General features: G+C 37.9%; 1 protein-coding gene across 8 annotated transcripts in view; it reads left to right on the forward strand.

Moving 5' to 3' along the window:
• Window positions 1-20,569, forward strand: part of Ptbp3 (polypyrimidine tract binding protein 3) — an 83,665-nt gene that overhangs the window by 30,125 nt on the left and 32,971 nt on the right. For 4 of the 8 annotated variants that reach the window (XM_035439862.1, XM_027403001.2, XM_027403002.2 and 1 more), the window contains 2 exons: window positions 11,183-11,352; window positions 19,159-19,305. In XM_035439862.1, the coding sequence (XP_035295753.1) occupies window positions 11,183-11,352; window positions 19,159-19,305 (317 nt within the window). Of the gene's footprint in view, window positions 1-3,328; window positions 3,351-6,297; window positions 6,496-11,182; window positions 11,353-18,437; window positions 18,458-19,158; window positions 19,306-20,569 lie in introns of those variants that run through there. The other 4 variants (XM_035439863.1, XM_027403005.2, XM_035439861.1 and 1 more) reach the window with 4 other exon arrangements.

A 20,569-nucleotide genomic window follows, 5' to 3' on the forward strand; every position in this document is an offset into this window, starting at 1 on the left:
CACTAATGTTTTCATTTTTTCCCCATTTTTTATTTAAATTAGAAACAAGACTGTTTTACATGTCGATCCCAGTTCCCTCTCCCTTCCCTCTTCCCCTGCCCCCCCACTAACTTCCTATCCCATCCCCTTTCTGCTCCCTAGGGAGGGTGAGGACTTCTTGGGGGATCTTCAGAGTCTGTCATATTCTTTGGAGCAGAGCATAGGCCCTCTCCCATGTGTCTAGGCTGATAGAATATCCCTCTATGTGGAAAGGGCTCCCAAAGTTCATTCCTATGCTAGGGATAAATACTGATCTGCTACCAGAGGCCCCATAGATTTCTGAGGCTTCCTCACTGACACCCATGTTCATGGGGTCTGGAACAATCCTATGCTGGTTTCCCAGCTATCAGTCTGGGGTCCATGAGCTCTCCCTTGTTCAGGTCAGCTGTTTCTGTGGGTTTCATCAAATGTTTTCATTTAGTATTACTAAACTAATAATTTAGTATTACTAAATTATCTCAACTAGGACCCAGGAAGCTGAGGCAGGTGGATTTTGAATTCAGTGGCAGCAAGTTTCCAGGCTAGCCTTCACTACAAAATTCTATCCTACCTCAAAATGATGATAATAACATTTTTTACCTTCTTTTTCTTTAAGACAAGGTTTCTCTATGTATCTTTGGCTGAAGACCAGGCTGCCTTAAACTCACAGAGATCCACCTGCCTCTGCCTCCCTGAGTGCAGGGATTAAAAGGCATGTGCCACCAGCGCCTAGCTAATGTTGAACTTTAAAAAATGAATTTAAATATATTAGGTACAATTACTCCTCTAATGTTAAGTTAGCAAATGAAGACTAAACTGAATGGTTAACAGTCTGTTAATTAGGAGTTGCTAACTGTCTCTTTATGCCATATACAGGAAAAACTGCATGTAAAATTAATGAAGGAAAATTGTGAATTGATTCATTGTAAGATATTAAACAGAATAAGGTTATATTTCATGTGTACCTTGCCCATGAAAGGGTGTATATGTGAGGGAGAGAGTATAGGCAATAGGCAACAAGATTGAAATCTGTTAGAAAAAGCTGACGATTCCTACTTAATCATATCCTACTGTCCCTGATGCTTTTAAATCAAAGGGTCTATATGCTGTCCCTGAATTTGTAAAGATGTCGGTCTGTTACTGATTAACTTTCAGATTTAACTGCTCTATCTAAATAAATAGATGACTATAGCAAGAACCTGAGGCTAAGGAATTAAATCTACCAAACATCATTCTGGCTTATTTTGGTACAGCTAATAATACAGACAGATATATTTAAAATGAAGTTTTTTTTTAATGTTTCATAAGGATACAGGAGCATTGGTGCCAAGTTGAAACTTTCCCAGGCAACTTGGGACCTATGGTTATTCTCTTTAAATGTTGTTAATGTTCTTTTCAAATCTCATCTATTATGGGCTGCCTAGGTGCTTAGGAAGTAAAGACACTTGCTGTCAAGCCCTGGTGACCTCTGAGTTTGATCCCCAGATCTTATATGATGGAGGGAGAGAACTGAGTCCTGTTGTCCTCTTGACTTCCCCTCGTCTGCTGTGACACAAACATGTCTGCACATGCATACATGTGTATACACAAAATCAATAAATGCAGTGGTGATACACACCCTTAATTAATCCCAGCACTCAGGAGACAGAGACAGACAGATCTCAGTTAATTCAAGGCCATCCTGAGCCACACGAAACTGATCCAGTCTAAAAGAGAAACAGAGCTCACACAAAGGTGATCTCAGTACTTGGGATCCCACATATTTAATCCCAGTACTAGAGAGGAATGTAAGGTGGGAGGAGACCGGAGCTCAGTGCAGTCTGAGGTTTGGTGGAGACAGATGCAGTCTGGAAATGTAATCTGAGGACAGGATGGCCCTTTCTGTCTGAGCATTGGTAGAGGTAAGAACTCTCTAGTATGTACACACAGGGCAGTGTTTTCTGTTTGAGAACTTGAATCATGCTGTTAAGGTGAATTTTTTTCTAATAATTATGAAAAAAATCACACTTCATAAATCATACTGTCCCTTTAAATATAGTTGTATAAACTAATGGTAGAAACAGTGATACTATTTATTTTTATTCTTGATTTTTATTTCAGCCCATTGTTACTTAGATTAAATAGCTACTTTCAAAGTCATCCTTTTGGTTAGAGGTGGTTTTGACTAAAAACTACAAGAATTTTATGGGACCTGCAGGGTATCTCTTGTATACTGTTTTTCTTTTCTCTTTGGCTTGGAGGAATTCTGTCTTCCATCTGAGATTTTTAAGGATGAGGATTACATTTTAGTAAGAGACAAAATAGTTTTGTATGTTGCTATTATAAATATATACTATTAGCTTCACAAGTATAATGTTAAATGAAAGCCAATATATGTTATATTATTGGCTCATTTATGTAATATTTAAAACACAAAAATAATAATATATGTTGTGAGAAATCAAGATGATATGCTTGGGAGATAAGCGTAAATGGAAGGATGAAAGACTCATGTATATATAACACGTTCATGTTTTCTGTGTGTGAGTGAATGCTATTGTGTGTAGGTGTCTCAGGATACCAGTAGAGGGTGTTGGATCCCTTAGAACTGGGATTGTAGGTGGTCATCAGCCACCTGGTGTGGGTGCTGGGAAGGTCTTAACCTCTGAGCTGGCTTTCCAGCCCAGTGTTCTACTTCTTGATTTGGGTGCTGATTATGTGGTCTATTTATTTATGGAGCTATGATAATAGTAATACTAAAACCCATTATATGAGTACAGTGCAAAGCTATAGAAAAATACTTTGATACAGTTATGAGTTCTAACAAATGTACACAAGATGAGCACAGTTATGCATGGCTTAATGTGTATGTGATTAAGAGTCTTAGTGGTCCTTCTGAGGCCTGTTTTCATTTGCTTTCAAAACAGAATTCTCAGATTATTACTGGACTTGCACACAAGAATAATAATCTAGCCCCCCCTCCCAACTGGAAGGTCAATGACAACAGCTAAATTCAGCTTTAATTTTTCTCTTCACTAGGGAAGGGAGTGATGGTGATTGTGGTGATTTGAATAAGAATGCCTCCATAGACTCATATATTTGAAAGCTTAGTCATCAGGGAGTGGTACTACTTGAGAAGAATTAAGAGGTGTGGCTTTGTTGGAGGAAATATATCTCTGGGAGGGTTGGGGGTAGAGGTGGGGATTTGGAAGCCAGGCTCAGTGTCAGTCTCTCTCTCTTTCTCTCTCTCTCTCTCAGCCAGTGATCAGGACGTAGCTCTCAGCTACTTCTTCAGCATCATGTGTGCTGCCTTGCTTCCAGCCATGATGATAATGAACTAAACCTTTGGAACTGTAAGCAAGCCCTCAATTAAATGCTTTATTTTATAAGAGTTGCCTTGGTTATGGTGTCTCTCCATAGAACAGTGACTAAAAAGTGATGAGAGTGCTATTTTACAATTTAAGAAGTAGTCATAAGTTATGAGAAGATCATATTAGGAAATCTGGTTCCTAATCAAGAAGTCAAATCCCCTATCACCTACCTATACTTTAGAAGATCTAAAAATATTTTGGGGTTTGAATTAGAGAACTCTCATCTCTGTTTTGAGTTAACATAACATGAAATAATACTCCCATGATCAACCTGTCTTAATCTGTGTATATAAGAGCAGGTTAAAACCAGGAAATTATAAAGTATGCCACTACAGCAAATAAATGGAGACAAAACCTTATCACAAATTAATAACATAATTTTTCAGGAGTGGTGATACACGCCTTTAATCCCAGCACTCAGGAGGCAGAGGCAGAGGCAGGTCAATCTCTGAGTTCAAGGCCAGCCTGGTCAACTCTGAGTTTCAGGACATCCAGGACTACACAGGGAAATCATGTATTGAAAAACAAAACAAATAAATAAATGAATAAAAATAAAAGCATAGTTATAGTCATTGGTAACAAATAGGAAATAAAACAAAAAAGAAACTTAACAAAGTATGATAATAAATGTATCAAAAGATCAAATAATAGATGAACTTGGATGTAGCTTATTTTCTGTGACTCTGAGGAACCGCACTCATGCTCTGGGATATGTCTTACTTAGTTCAGAGCAACCTAGTAACCATATATTGAAATATCTTTATTAAATCCCAACCTTGGTTAATTAAAAAAGGTTTAAAAAGTCATTTGCATTACAGTTTAAAACGAGGCAAATTACAGTTGTAATTACCACTACCATCTAACTTACTTAGAGGGAGGTACCAGTCAATAATTACCAAATTAGTGAAATAATCTTTGTGTTTATATGCTTGAAATTATCTTCATTACAAAGTCTCGAAGACTAATGACATAGTGTGGTGATTTTTTTCTTTATGATCTAATAAAGCTTGCATGAAGATCAGAGTGTAGAGCTAAGCCACTACACATATACTAAGCCACTAATTAGCTATAGAGGACAGGTAGTGGTAGCCACACCTTTAATCTCAGTACTGGGTACTGAGGCAGATGGATCTCTTGAGTTCAGGACCACCCTGGGCTGCATGAGAGAGAATCAGTTTAAAAATAGAGCTCACACCTTTGATCCCAGCACTTGGAATCCTAGCACTAGAGAGGAATATAAAGACGGGAGGAGACAGGAGCAGTCTGAGGTTTGGTGGAGACAAAATAAGTCTGGAGATGCATTCTGAGGACAGGATGGACCTTTGGTCAGAGGTAGAGAAAAAATAACAACAAAATCTAAATAAAGTTAGACATGGCAGTATATATCTATGTAGTCCTATGACCCAAGAGGGAGGAAGGTTATGAGTTGAAGTGTGTTCAGATCATTGAAATGGCCAGACCAACCAGATCAATGAAATGAGACCCTGTCATAGTTCCTACCTTCAGAAAATAAAGTTTATCTGCATATGACAGTATTTTTTAAAAAGTTACTTGAAAGTTTGTCATTCGTGCAAGAAACTCTAGCATTTGGAGAAGTAAGCTAGTCATAAAGTGATTGTTTCATTTTAATCCCACACACAAAAAAACTGAGAGTATGCTTATAATACCAGCTTTGATACAGTGAGACCAGGGGAACTGCTGGAGTTTGCTAGCCAGCTGTTAGAGACTAATTGAGGAGCTTTAAATCAATCAGTGAGGCTCTCTTCTTAAAAGAGGTAGACAACATTCTTGAGGATGACACCCAGTGTTGCCTCCATTTATACATTTGGATCTGAACACACAAACATGAAAGAAAAGTACTAAGTGCAAAGGAAACATGACAATGACAGTATTCTATCTCAAGTTTTGTGATTGTAATACAAATAGATACACCTATCAGAGATTATCAGAATCTGTATTGCTTGACATTTCTTTAGTTTTGTGGTGGAAATACAAGAAAGTATTTCTTTGAGTAGCCCAAGCAGTCCTTGAACTCTTAGTTCTCCTACCTCAGCATCTACAGTACTTGCTTACAGGGATGTGCCACTGAATCTACCTAGGATACAACAACAGTAATAATAACAACCACCACTGAGCCCACTGGGGATACAATACTACTACTACTACTACTACTACTACTACTACTACTACTACTACTACTACTACTACTGTTAGACCCCCGAAAACTCAAGTATCCGGGGTCCCAGGCCACTTTCGCAGTCACCCCAATCACCAGGCGGATTCGAGAGCTTGCTGCAAACTGCACAAGGCTTTATTGTAATTTAACGAGCTAGCCACATGTTAGCTCTGGTCTTTCACCTACCCGCCATGGCGGATGGCTAGAAAAGACAGTTTGAAGCCACTGCGCACAGATCTTTATAGGGCAGCGTAAGGGGAGTATCTAGGAGTGCGCACAGGCTCATGATTGGTGTGCCTCCAGGCTTGGAGGGCTTGCCCTGTGTTGATTGGTCAACTGGTTGTTATGGCCCATAGGCCCTCCCAGGGTGGTTGCTATGCTCTGTGCGACATTGCTGTGCGCTTGTCCCTAAAGCACACCCAGGGTCGTAAAGCATAGCGCCACCAGCTAACTTCTGATTGGTTCCTTGTCACAAGGCAGGCATCTGACTTTCTAGTGACTAACTTCTGATTGTTTCCTTGTCACGAGGCAGGCATCTGACTTTCTAGTGTCTGGGACAAGGTCATAGAAGCACGTGTTCAGCCGTTATGACTGCCAAAAGGGAAGCTGGTCCCTTCACCACCACCACCACTACCACCACCACCACCACCACCACCACCAACAACAACAACAACAACAACAACAACAAACAACAACAACAATGCCCCAACATCGGGGCTGGAGAGATGACTTGGCAGTAAAGAATGTTTGCTGCTCTTTCAGAAGATCTGAATTCAGTTCCCAGTACCTACATCAGGAAACTCTGAATTGGCTAATAACTACAGTTGTAGAGCTTCCTTCTGGCCTTCACAGGCACCTGCACACACATGTGGCATATACATAAAGAATGAAATTAAAAGCAAAACAGAAGCTGGCAGGGTAGTTGTCACCTATAATTCCCAAACTTGTGAGGTGAGGATGGAAAGATGGGTGAGTTTCAGGCCTGTTTGGGCTTACTAAAGAAACCCTGTCTTCAAAAATCCAAGGTGTGGGGAATATAACATTATAGTTGAGTATTTGCTTAGCATTTAATCTCTACCACTGCCAAATAAACAGATAAGTAAGCAAAGTACAGACACTTCTTCCAAACACCTTTCAGAACATATTTGATAATCTTTATTGTTTCTTTGGTGAAAAAATATATTACTATTTTTATATTGTTTGTTAGTACCATATTCTGTTTGTTTATTGTATACATGTGTGGGAATGTGAGCCACAGAGCATTCAGAGAACAGCTTTCAAATTTGTTTACTCCTTCCACCTTGTGGTTTCTGAGAATCATGCTTGGATCCATCCAGTCTGTCAACAGGTACCCACCGAGCTATCTTGCAGGGACCCTACGTTGGCTTTTCATGTTCATGTGGTTGTTTATGAACACTTGTGCAACTTCAGGTTTTTTTCAAGTCTTTCAAATATAGTCATTTTCCTGAAGTAATAGACTTTCAGATTTCATAGATAACATTTTCAATTGGTGTGTAGTAGTGTCCTGAACTACTAAAAACATCAAAAAAACAAAAAACAAAAAAAAAAGAAAACCCAACTTAGAATCATTTGATACCAAACAGTAGAAACAATGTAATTTCTAGGTTGAAAAGTTTTGTTTTTTAAAGAATAACTAGATAAGCAATTGATTGCTTTGTACCAGACATTGTGACAGGCATTTAAAAGATTCTGAAAGTTAAGATGATTGGGTTTTATAATTTCCCTGTTATCATATATTTATATTTAAAAAAGGAGTTATAGTAACAAGTAGTCTGTCCAGAACAGGGCATCTGATTGAACAGCTTTCCAAGTGCCCTTTCCCTTCTCCTTTTTTTTTTTTTTTTTTTTGCCTTCCCTTTTCTTTAACATTGACCATGTATTTTTTATCATACAGAACAAATACTTACCTAAAAAATGCTTGTTTATAACTGCTTGTGTCTTGGTAGAAGTTTTCCATGTGGAAGTTCAAACAACTTTATCGCATCTAGAATTTAGTCTTTCAAACGTAGGATCTCTCTGTCAAAGAAACAACCTCCCTTTTTAAATTGTACTTTTTATTTACTTACTTTTATATGTATGAGTGTTTTGCTTACATGTATGTCTGTACACCATGTGTGTACTTGATGCCCATGCTGGTTAGAAGAGGGGATTGGATTCCCTGGAACTGGAGTTATGAATGCTTGTGAGCCACTGTATGGGTGTTCTACAAGATCTACAAGTGTTCTTCACCTCTGAGCCATCTCTCCAGCCCCCAGAAACAACCTTTTTAATGTTCCTTTATTATGTTTAGAATTTTCAGGATAAGCTTATAGTAGCTCCATGCTTTGGGGGAGTTTCCTCAAGAACTTGATGCTATGGTGGTCATTAGTGTTGAGTCCTCTAGACTACAAGAGTATGCCATTGCTCAGCTTCTGTCTGAATGGTAGATGTTTGGGGTTTTATTCTAGTAACAATATTGCAGAACTACCATTTATTATTTGTATATGTAAGCCCTTTACCTCTCCCCCCCACTACTTTTTTGAGATTTTGTGGTTAAAAAGTGCCTTTAGAGTTAGACCTTGATTGGGTTATTTATGGAACTAAATTAAGTCAGTTATAGTGAAAAAGCTTTAAAATAAGGAACTAAAGGATAATTTAGTTATTTGTAGTCTGTCAGGGTTCTTAGAGCTAGGCATTAACATGACAGATTTTTGGTTAGGTTGTCATACTAAATTCTGAGGACATTGGTGGGGATCCATAGGAAAGGAATTCTAAAAGGTGCAAGGTCAGAAGAGCCGTTGATGATATTTAGAATGGAGATAAAAGAAATAAGTGATTTTTGAGAGACAAGGCCATGTTTCCTGATGTAATATGTTAATTTACCAACAAATACGTGAGTTCCTATTTGTTACTTCTTCCCAGGACACTTCCTAATTCATGGAAAATTTAGGAGCAAAAGTTGCCTGTGTAGGTGTTCAATTTATTCATATATTTTTAGGTTAGGTTGTATGCCACAGACATGGAATAAAATACCATATTTTTGTATGATATTTATTTAGGATTATAAGCAGTATATTTTCATTAGTGTTTAAGAAAAGGATTAGAGTTAGACCTTGGGTTTGGCAAGATTGTATTATATCATATTTAATATTTAAAAGCATTATAATGAACCTTTTACTTTTAAATATTCTTTTCAGCCTGTCTTCATTCTATTCCTGGAAGAAAAATACTTTTTAATTTTACCTGTATACACTTGAGTGAGCATTATAGGCAGGTCAATCCTAGTTAGTAGGATTAAATAAAATCTGGCTCTATGCTAAGATATGAGTTTATTTTTGCAACAGCCACTCTGAAGTTTCAGGACAGAACAGCACTATAGTGGACATGCTGTACTGTAGATAGGTAGCACACCTGTAGTTTTAAGTATTTAAATATTGGAAAATGTGGATTTCTTTTTTGTTCTCTGACTCTAGTTTATTCTTTGCTTTATACAGATACCTTTTTTTAGTGGAAACATTTAAAATCTACTTGTTACTGGAGTTTCTTGTCCTGCCTGGTCCCACAGCTGCTTCTCAGCCCCAATTAAACTTACAAAGACTTATATTAATTATTAAACTTTTGGCCGATGGCTAGTACTTATTATTGGCTAGCTCTGTCTTAATTGTTAACCCATAACTACTAATCTGCTCCCCTTTGGGGGGTGAGGCCTTCCATAGGGTGTCATCAGAGTCTACCCTATCCTTTGGGATAGGGCCTAGGCCCACCCCCGTGTGTCTTGGCTCAGGGAGTATCCCTTTATGTGGAATGGGCTCTCAAAGTCCACACCTGTCATAGGGATAAGTAGAGGTCTGTAGATTTCCGAGGTTTCCTCAATGAAACCCATGTTTCTGGGGTCTGGGTCAGTCCCCTGCTGGTATCCCAGCTATCAGTCTGGGGACCAAGAGTTCCCGATGTTCAGCTGTTTCTGTGGGTTTGTTTCACCAGCCTGGTCTGGACCCCTTTGCTCATCACTTGTCTTTCTCTGCAACTGGATTCTACTTCCATCAGCTGCTGGATGAGGGCTATCGGGTGGCATATAAGTCAGTCATCAATCTCATTATCAAGGGAGGGCATTTAAGGTAGCCTCTCCTCTGTTACTTAGATTGTTAGCTGGTGTCATCTTTGTAGATCTCCAGACATTTCCCTAGTGCCTGATTTCTCTGTAAACCTAAAATGTCTCCCTCTATTATGTTATCTCCATTCTTGTTATCTTCTATTCTTGCCCCAACTCAACCTTTCTGCTCCCTCATGTCCTCCTCACGCCTCCTCTTCTCCCCTTCTCATTCTCCTAGCTCCCTTTCCCCTCTCCTGTGCTCCCAATTTGCTCAGGAGGTCTTGTCCCTTTTCCCTCCTCCAGGGGACCATGTATGTCTCTCCTAGGGTCCTCCTTGTTTACTAGCTTCTCTGGCAATGTGGATTGTAGGCTGGTAGACCTTTATGTCTAAAATCCACATATGAGTGAGTACATATCATGTTTGTCTTTTTGTGATTGGGTTACCTCGCTCAGAATGGTTTCTTCTAGTTCCATCCATTTTCCTGCAAATTTCAAGATTCCTTCTTTCTTTTCTTCTGTACTCCATTGTGTAAATGTAACACAGGAAAATGTGGATTTCAACTAGGATCTGTTATTACTACTGAGTAGGGTTATCATAAGAACACAGTTTAGCTAATAAAGATAGAGTGATAAAACCTGTAGTGCCTAAGAAATAAACTAAAATTTTACATGTAACTCATTCAGGTCTCCTTGGTTGTGTCAGACACAAAATGTATATTATAGTATTTCCTGCAATTTATTGTTTTAATTATTTTTTAGTTAGCAGTAGAACAAATTATTAGTGGGGTCTTTAAAATTATACTAGTGGGAATGGAGATATTGCTGAGTTGTTGAGAATACTTGGTGTTGTTGCTGAAGACTCAGGTTCAGTTTTCATTACCCACATGGCAGCTTAAAACTGTCCATAATGTCAGGCACCAGGCATGTAGATTGTACATACATGTATGCAGAAAAACACTCATACCTATAAAAATAAACATATATGAGGCATTCTGAATATTGTTCTGAACATTGAGTATAGAAGTATAGTCATACCTCAGTGATTGTCATGCATTCTGCCATTTTTGTCATTAGTAAGTAAACATCCTAGAGTGTGCTTACACAGACGGAGGCAGTGTAGTTTATTTACTACACACTTCGTTTACATAGTCACATACCGTATATGTGGTTTAGCTTGCAAACCTATACACATTGTCTCTGTATTGAATACTGTAGATATTTGTAGTTAAAGTATTGTGTATTTAAACATAGGAGAGGTTTACTTGTGTTGAGTGCTTACTGCATGAAGGTGGTATACATGATACTTTATGAACCAATATAATTCATTTATCCTAATACTTTTCCTTTAAAACAAAAAAACAAAAAAACAAAAAGTGGCTCATCAAAAGGTAGTTGGTTTTATTTTCTACTCATATCATTCTCATCAACCCTGTAGCTCCATAAATTTCAAAACGGATACACTCGAAGGTTGTGTTACAATTTAGTTAATGCAGTATTTCAACCCAAATTAGTTTCAGTAATTAAAAAAAATCTTATGTTTTTTAGCTAATGGGAATGACAACAAGAAATTTAAAGGAGATAGACCTCCCTGTTCGCCTTCCCGTGTTCTCCATCTTCGCAAAATTCCATGTGATGTCACCGAAGCAGAGGTCATTTCATTAGGTCTACCATTTGGCAAAGTAACTAATCTTTTGATGTTGAAAGGAAAAAGCCAGGTATGTAATATTTAAAGATTGACAATGAGTGATTATCTTCTGGGTGTTAGTATTTCAGATAATTTTTATTTTCTTGAACTTAAGAATTAACTAGTTGATTTGAGACAGGGTCTTTATTGCTCTGGTTGGTGTCAAATGCATAATCTCAAGTGACCTTTCTCAAGTTTAGTCATCTATGTATCTGGGGCCTCAGGGCTGTGTGTCACCCTGCTGTTCAGCTTTTCTTAATTATCCATGACCACAAATTAGTTCTTAAGTATATTTTTCCCCCTTGTATGACAGTAGACAAAAATTAACACAAAAAAACAGGAGTATTTCTTATCTACTGACTTGAGGTCATTTTCTTAAGCCCTGTTATGTATTTTACTTAGTTTTCTACGATAGGATGATTCTTAAAAATATCCTATAATTACTAGATAGCAAAGTTATTAATTATGCTTTGCCCAAGTAAGGAACAGTTAAGTATTCCATACTATGCAGTTATCACTATAAGCTAAAGATCTAATTGGCTTTTGCATGAGATTCAAGAATTGGGAGCAGCTAGACATGGTGGCATATACCTTTAATTCCAATACTAGAGAGGCAGAGGCAGAGGCAGAGGCAGTTGGATCTCTGTAAGTTAGAGGTCAGCCTGGTCTATATAGTAACTTCCAGGGCTATGTTGAAAGACCTGTAACAGCAGTAACAACAAAAGAGTTGGGTGCTACCTACTTCAGAATTGAATGTTTAGGGAGACATGACTGAATAGTTAGTGTTTTAAAAGTGTAAACAATTTTTTTTTTTTTTTTAAATGGCTAGAGATGTAGCTCAGTAGTTAAGAGCACTTGCTGCTCATGGAGATTTCCTAGTTTTACTTTCCAGCACCAGGGGATCTGACACCCTATCCTGAGCACCATGGGCACCAAGCACACAGGCAGGCAAATACACATAAAAAATAATTCTGAATTTTTTTTTTTAATGGATTAGTTTACAGTAGGCCACTTTTCTTATATGCGCTAAGTCGTCGTCTTCTTTTTTTTTTTTTTCCTGATTGCTGTGAATCTCCTTTGCTCCGGTCTGTTGTAACCTGTTGCTTTAGGCTAGACTAAAACAATGTCATTACCCTCATTTCATAAAATTATTGAATACTATGTATGTATTCAATAATATATTGAACACTATACTATTTATAGAATTATCATGGTCTACAGCCATACTACCCTGAACGTGTCTGATCTTGGAAGCTAAGCAGGGTTGGGCCTGGTTAGTCCTTGGATGGGAGAATCTTATAAGTTCTTTAATAATTTGAGAGATATAAGAGAATTTTCATTATATAAATGAGTTTGTACATTAAATTATTTTAAGATTTTATTACCTTTTTGTTCTTTCGTGAGTTTCATACATGTTTTGATCTTACTTACTCCCCCCTCTCCCAACTTTTCTCATATCACCTCCTTCCTACCCACTAAACTGTTTGCTTTTGTTTTCCTCCTCACCTTTCAGGACAAATTTTAATGAATACATGCAAATGTACAATTGCATATATGAAGCTGGGTGGTAGTGGAGCATGCTTTTAATCCCAGCACTTGGGAGGCAGTAGCAGGCAGATCTCTGTGAGTTCAAGGCTAGCCTGGTCTACAGAGTTGAGTTCCAGGACAGCCAGCCAGGACTGTTTCACAGAGAAACCCTGTTTCCAAAAAAAAAAAAAAAAAAAAAAATTATGTATGAATGGAATGGGATACTACTTGATGTTTTAATTCATGAATACATCATAATGCTTGAATCAGATTCAAAACATCTGAAACCTTCCTTACCCCTACTTTTTGGTAAGGGTGGGTGGAGAGGGCAGTTAGAGATTGATCCTAGGGTTTTGCTTTCATTAGCCAAATATTTTACCTTTGAGTTACAACCTGACAATATTATTTCTTTATGATGAGAACATTTAAAATTCTAGCTTTCTCTCTCTCTCTCTCTCTCTCTCTCTCTCTCTCTCTCTCTCTCTCTCTCTCTCTTTTCTGGTTTTTCAAAACAGGGTTTCTCTGTGTAGCTTTGGCTGTCCTGGAACTCAGTATGTTGACTAGGTGAACTCAGAGATCTGCCCCCCTCTGCCTCGAAAGTGCTGGGATTAAAGGCTCGAGATACCACCCAGATCATTATCATTATCTTAAATTCTGAAACTGGGGGGATTAGACCCATTGATCAACTTTCCCCCCAAGTCTTTTGTCTCAGCCTCTATTCTTAACTTAAATGAGATCAACATTTTAAATGATCTACGAATTAGTGAGATAATGCAATGCTTATCTTTCTGTTTTGGGCATACTTTACTGAATACAACAATCTACAGTTCCATCCATTTTGTCAAAGATAGCAGGTCTCCCCCCCCCCCATTGCTGAATCATTTCATTGTGTATAGGCAACACATTTTTTTTCTTTATTCTTTCAGTGGTTGATAGACACCTGAGTTGCTTCTGTGTTGTGGCTGCTGTGAGTAGTGATGGAATAAATAGAGGAGTGCAGATGTCTCTATGACCCTCTCATTTTGTTGCTTTTGACTAAACACCTAGTAATGGGTTGCTAGATTATATGTTAACTCTATTTTTTTTTATAAAAAGAAATCTCTTTACTGGTACATAATAGCTATATGAATTTATGTTCCCCACTAGCAGTACAAACAAGGCTCTTGTTTTTCATATTCTCAACACACTCGTTTTCTTTAGTTTTTAAAAATTAATTAATTTTTGAGGTTGGGTCCTCAATGTGTAATTAGTTCAGACTGGCCTTGAACTCAGATCCTCCAACATCTACTACTTTTTTTTTGTTTTTCGAGACAGGGTTTCTCTGTGGCTTTGGAGGCTGTCCTGGAACTCGCTCTTGTAGACCAGGCTGGTCTCGAACTCACAGAGATCCACCTACCTCTGCCTCCCGAGTGCTGGGATTAAAGGCGTGCACCACCAACGCCTGGCTCTACATCTACTTCTTGATTCCTGGTATTAATGGTGTATGCCATCATTTGTGGCCCTGCCTTTAGTCTTTTTTTTATAATAGCCATTCTATTATCAAACAGCTAATTTTAATTTTGGTTTTTATTTCCCTATTTAGGGGAATTGAATTTTTTTTTCATATAGCTGTTGACCATTTGTTTGTTTTCTTTTGAGATAAAAAAAAAGTCTGTTTAGGTTGTGTGTGTGTGTGTGTGTGTGTGTGTGTGTGTGTGTTTTGGATTTTCGAGACAGGGTTTCTCTGTGTAGCTTTGGAGCCTTTCCTGGCACTCGCTCTGGAGATCAGGCTGACCTCTAACTCACAGAGATCCGCCTGCCTCTGCCTCCCGAGTGCTGGGATTAAAAGCATGGGCCACCAACGCCCTGGCTGTTTAGGTCTTTTATCTATCCTTTACCCAACAAGGACACGGTCAAACTATCCTCTTAATGTTTCATTTTGAGAACCTTTTGCCTTCACCTTCTACCTTCTGGTATTACACCATGTGCAATACCGTGCTCTAACTCCTAAGCTATGGAGCCCTCACTTTATAGCTGTGTAAAAACAGGCCCAGCTCTAATACCTGGCTTTTTAAATAGAATTGTTACATGCTCATAGAACTGTGTGCCCCTTGTTCCAACTCATACCATACTAGAATAAATTCTCTTAGCATATTTTTGGTTGTCTTGAAAGTCTTGTATGACCAGCATTTTAATGAAAGATGTCTCCAAATCTTGGCCTTAGAAATTTTGTAACATGTTGTAATGCATTACCTGTTTCTTCTGCTTTTTGGACATGACACTGGATGTCTGATTGTGTTCATTTTGTTTAATAAACAAAATCCCTATTTAATTTAGATGAGGTCACTAAGTTTTAGAGACACCAGTAACATTCTGTAGTATTCAGTCTGTACTTAACACATTTTTTGGACTTGATGCATGGCTATCACTTAAATGATAGTCTGCTACTAAAAATTATATGGGTTTCGTGCTCATATGATTAAAATTAGTTGTCATGAAAGACAGCCTCCATGCAAGGCGACAGCTTTTATTCCTGCTTACTGTTGATTCTGTAAGTTAACCATAACTGTGGTGTTTTATTTTGATCATGGAGCTCTTTAGTAATACACTTCACTAAGAAATTGTGATGTCACCAGAACTACTTGTAAAGGTGGAATGTTGAGGAGAGCGGTGAATAATTTCATCAACTTTCTCCTTGGGTAGTGACTTTGGGTTATAACTTTCAGATTATGAAAGTGGAGCTCTTTACTGTTATTTTGGAAAAACATCAGTAATGTCTTGTCAGGACCCCATCTGGAAAGTTTATTTATTTATTTATTTATTTATTTATTTATTTATTTATTTATTTGAGATTTACTTAAATTTTTTTATGTGTACATGTGTTTTGTCTGTATGCACATATGTGCATCATGGGCACACCTAGTACTCATGGAGGTCAGAAAAGGGTGTTGGATCACCTGGGAAGTAGAGTTAGAATTCTGAGCTGCCAAGTGGTACTGGGAATCAGACCTCGGATCAAATCAGCTAGTGTTCTTCAGTTTGTTTATTTTGAGACAAGGGCTCTCTCTTTACTATGTAGCTCTGGCTGCCCTGGAACTCGCTATGTAGACCAGGCTGGCCTGAAATTCATGGAGATCCACCTGCTTCTGCCTGTCAAGTGCTGGGATTATGTCGTCTGCCGCCCTGCCCAGCTGCAGCTAGTGTTCTTAACCAGGCTGGCCTTGAACTCACAGAGATCTGTCTGCCTGTCTTCACCTCCTGAGTTCTGGGATTAAAGGCATTCACCACCATGTCTGATTTACTCACCATTTCTAGTGTTTAATAAATTATATTGCCATACCTATGAATTTTAAATGACTTAAATTGAAATGATTATGGCTGCTTATTAAATGCTATTTTATAAGCAGAGAAAGGATTATTTAAGAAAAAGTTTATGCTGATTTTGATCAGGTTATTTTTACATAAATTTGAGATACTCTTGTAGCTCTTCGTGCTCAGTATGGTTGGTATGTTTATATTCTGTCTTTTTCATCAGCCAGTAAAAAAGGAGGCAAATCTTGATTTAGTAAAATTTTGTGTGGTGACCACATGGTTTTTGATCCCAACACTCAGGAGGCCAAGGCAGGGGATTTTGGAGTTCAAGAATAGCCTGGTCTAAATAGTGAGTTAAAGGACAGATAGGTCTATGTAGAGAGACCATGCTCTCCCCAAACAACAACAAAAGTATGAAAGTTTATTGCCATTTTAATCCCATAGCAGAAATTAGAGCAGTCTACATCGGATGTAAGGAGCTTCTTAATCCCTGCTTTCCCTCGCTGTTCCTTCCATCTTGTATTAGAACAGTGATTATAGGTACCAAGTGTCACGTGGGAATGATTAAAATCAGTATTGTCCTAATGTAGGAAGTTCCTATAATTTTCTATTTTAGTAACTGATCTTTTGCATCTAATTTTAAAAATAGTCTTTATTTGGAGGGGTGAAGCTATTTTCTAGTATCTTTCCAGGTCTTATGTGAAATGTGATTATACTTGTATTTATACATGTGTTATAAATGTGTACATCTGTGTTTTTAAGAATCCCTCAACACTTATTTCTTTGGGGGTGGGGGTGGTTGTAGCTTTGGAGACTGTCCTGGAGCTCACTCTGTAGACCAGGCTGGCCTAGAACTTGCAGAGATCCGCCTGCTTCTGTCTCCTGAGTGCTGGGATTAAAGGTATGTACCACCATGGCCCAGCCCTCAACGCTTATTTTTAAACCCTAAGAGCATTAGTTAAAATAATATGAGTTATGCTGAGGCATGGATGACAGTAGGGTGCTGAGTAAGGTAGTAAGTATATGTTCAAAAAGATTTCTTCAGGCTGGAAAAATGGCTCAGCCCTTAAAGGCTAGGCTCACAATCAAAAATATAAAAAGATTTCTTACAGGAGCAGACATGAGTAAGTGGATGTGGACTGTAGGAAGCTTGTGGTACCTTAAATTAATGCTGCCTGCTCACAGTGAATGCTTGATTTCTCTTTGTGGGCTGGGATTTTAAGTCTTAAATTATCATAAATCTTAAATTGGGAAACCTTTAAGTAATTAAAAGTATTGCACATGTGTAATCAAAAAATTCACAAGAGGTTTTGTTTTGTTTTTAAATGTGATATTACCCACTCCTGTTCTTTGCTGGTAATAGTTCAGAGCGCGAGCTTGTGTGTGTGTGTGTGTGTGTGTTGTGTGTGTGTGTGTGTGTGTGTGTGTGTGTACATATGTGCAAATATAAATGCAATGTTTATGTGCATACAGTGTGTACACAGATAATGTAGATATACAAAACAGGAAATATTTTATAGATTTGTATGTGGCTTTTGCTTTAAAGTGTACAGGATGAGTGTTGGTTAGAAACAAGTATAATTGAAAAGTGAAAAAAAATGAATGTGGGGGCTGGAGAGATGGCTCAGTGTTTAAAAGCACTGCCTGCTCTTCTAGAAGATCTGGATTGGGTTCCTGTCACCCACTCTGTAGCTCACAACTATCTGTAACTTCAGTCTCGGAGATCCAGATTCCTTTTCAGGCATCTGGGCAATGCATACATATGGTACATAGACACAAGTGAGACAAAACACCCTATACTCATAAAAATGGAAACACACATACAAAACACATAAAATTAAAAATTTTGCTAAAGAAAATGGAATGTGTATGCTACTATTTTGGAAGTGTTTGAGATGATAGGAACTCTGACTGAAAAAAGAATGTTCCCTTTCATTTGTAGATGGCTAATTTATAAAAATGAAGAAGGGCAAATTCATTATTTTTATTATTTTTATTTTTTTTTGTTTTTTTGTTTTTTGGTTTTTCGAGACAGGGTTTCTCTGTGGCTTTGAATGCTGTCCTGGAACTAGCTCTTGTAGACCAGGCTGGTCTCGATCTCACAGAGATCCGGCTGGAAGGGCAAATTATTATGCCCAGATCATATTTAAGAATTTAAGCAGAGTAGTACTTTTCCACCAACTGTCCTCCTTTCCCTTCCTCTGACAGGTTTTTCGACTTTTCTTGTTTGTTTTCAAACAGGTCTCACTATAGTCTGTACCAGGCTGTCCTGGAACTCAGAGATTCTCCCACATCTGCTTCCAGGACTGGGATTAAAGGTGTGCACCACCACACTCACACTTGGACTTTTGTTTTTAACTCCTTTATTTGCCCCTATTGAATAAAAGTCCATTATCTTTTGTGTACTCTAGAAATTTAGTCCCAAGATTTTAGGAGCAGCAACAAAAACCCCACTAAATCATAACTCCTGAAAGTATTTATTTGTAATGGTGATACAAACCCTTATCTCTACCTACCTACCTCCACCATCCATCCATCCGATCATGTTTTTGAGACAGGGTTTCTCTGTGTAGCCTTAGCTGTTCTGGTCACTTTGTAGACCAGGCTGGCCTAGAACTTACAGAGCCAAACCTGCCTCTGCCTCCCAAGTGCTGGGATTCAAGGCCTGCACCACCACTATCCAGCTGGAAACATTTATTTTTACCTTGATAACTGTTTTTAGGCATTTGAAGAAACAGGAAGAAAAAAAAAAAACAATAATCAACTGGCAATTTCTCAAATTGCGACCCCCGCCCCCAAGTGTTTCTCTGTATAACAGTTCTAGCTGTCCTGGACCTCAGTTTGTAGACCAGGCTGGCCTTGAACTCAGAGAGATCACAGGCTTCAAAAACTTTCATTGGACCCAATTTTCCAAATTTATTCCATCCTCTTGGGGGACAGTGTCATGAATGGATGGTGAGAAAGCAGGAGTTTAGACAATCATTCAGTAATTCTTAACCACCTCTTGTGTTTATTGCAGGCCTTTTTAGAAATGGCTTCTGAAGAAGCTGCTGTTACTATGGTAAATTATTACACTCCTGTTACTCCTCATCTACGAAGTCAGCCTGTTTATATCCAGTATTCCAATCACCGAGAACTTAAGACTGACAATCTGCCTAATCAGGCTGTAAGTATTATAGGCATCTGATATAAGAATAATTATACAAATGTGGTATCATAACTTAAAATTAATTTCTATACTTCTGAGAAGAACCACCATATATTTTTCTTCATTGTAGAGTACTTTACTAACATTTAGTATATAACTTGTTCTTAGAGGCTTAATAATAAAAAGTTTCATTTGGAAACGTTGGAAGTTACAGCATTAGAAACTACACTTAGTGGACCATGCATGGGTTTTTCAATAAGCATTGAAATGTTTGTCTTGTTTTATGGTTTTTCTAATAGTACTGCAACAATATTCATTTTGGCACACTTGAAACCTTATCTTACTAGATCCTGTTTCTAACAGTGAAATCCCTGGGTTTAAGCGTGTGCATGTTTTAATATCTGTTCCATGATTGCTTTCTGTACTTAATATGTTATTAAATAATTGTATCTTATTGTTAAATCCTTAATAATTTATAACAATTATATGCAGTAGTTTTTCTTAGAGTAATTTTCTTTTTAATAAAACTGTATCTAGCCAGGCGTTGGTGGCACACGCCTTTAATCCCAGCACTTGGGAGGCAGAGGCAGGCGGATCTCTGTGAGTTCGAGGCCAGCCTGGTCTCCAGAGCGTGTGCCAGGATAGGCTCCAAAGCTACACAGAGAAACCCTGTCTCGAAAAACCAAAAAAAGAAAAAAAGAAAAAAAAAAACCTGTATCTACTTTTGTATGTGTGAGCATGTAATATGTTCATGTTTGTATATCTTAGTGTCGGCACAAATGTGTGACCTTTTTTTGTAGTTGTTAGAGACAACTTTGGGTATCATTCCTTGCCTTCCACCTTGTTTGATATAATGTTATATGGAACTTAAATGATGGATAGCTGTGAAACACCATGTGGGTTTTACATACTCAATCCAGGTCCTCTGCAAGAACAACAAATGTAATTCAGCCATCTCTTTAGCTCCTCTTCCAATACTTTTGATTGCTTCTGGTTTGATATTCAAGTTTTGTTCTCCTGATGGGTTGTTGACAAATAGAGATAGGGCTTTATTCTTCCTTATGGCTAAACAAGTTTCTTCTGGATTACTTATTTAATAACCCATTTATCTATCTAGTGGTGCATTTATATACACTTGTTATGAATGTTGCTCATTTGCCATGTACTCCAAATCTAGTTTGGACCAGACTTTTCTATTCTATTTTTGCCTTAGTATACACTATGACTTAATCTATTGAGGAGCAACATACTGTCTCGTCAGAAATTAACTGATTATAGTTCT

This window comes from Cricetulus griseus, chromosome 2, assembly GCF_003668045.3.
Source record: "Cricetulus griseus strain 17A/GY chromosome 2, alternate assembly CriGri-PICRH-1.0, whole genome shotgun sequence".
Lineage (NCBI taxonomy): Eukaryota > Metazoa > Chordata > Mammalia > Rodentia > Cricetidae > Cricetulus > Cricetulus griseus.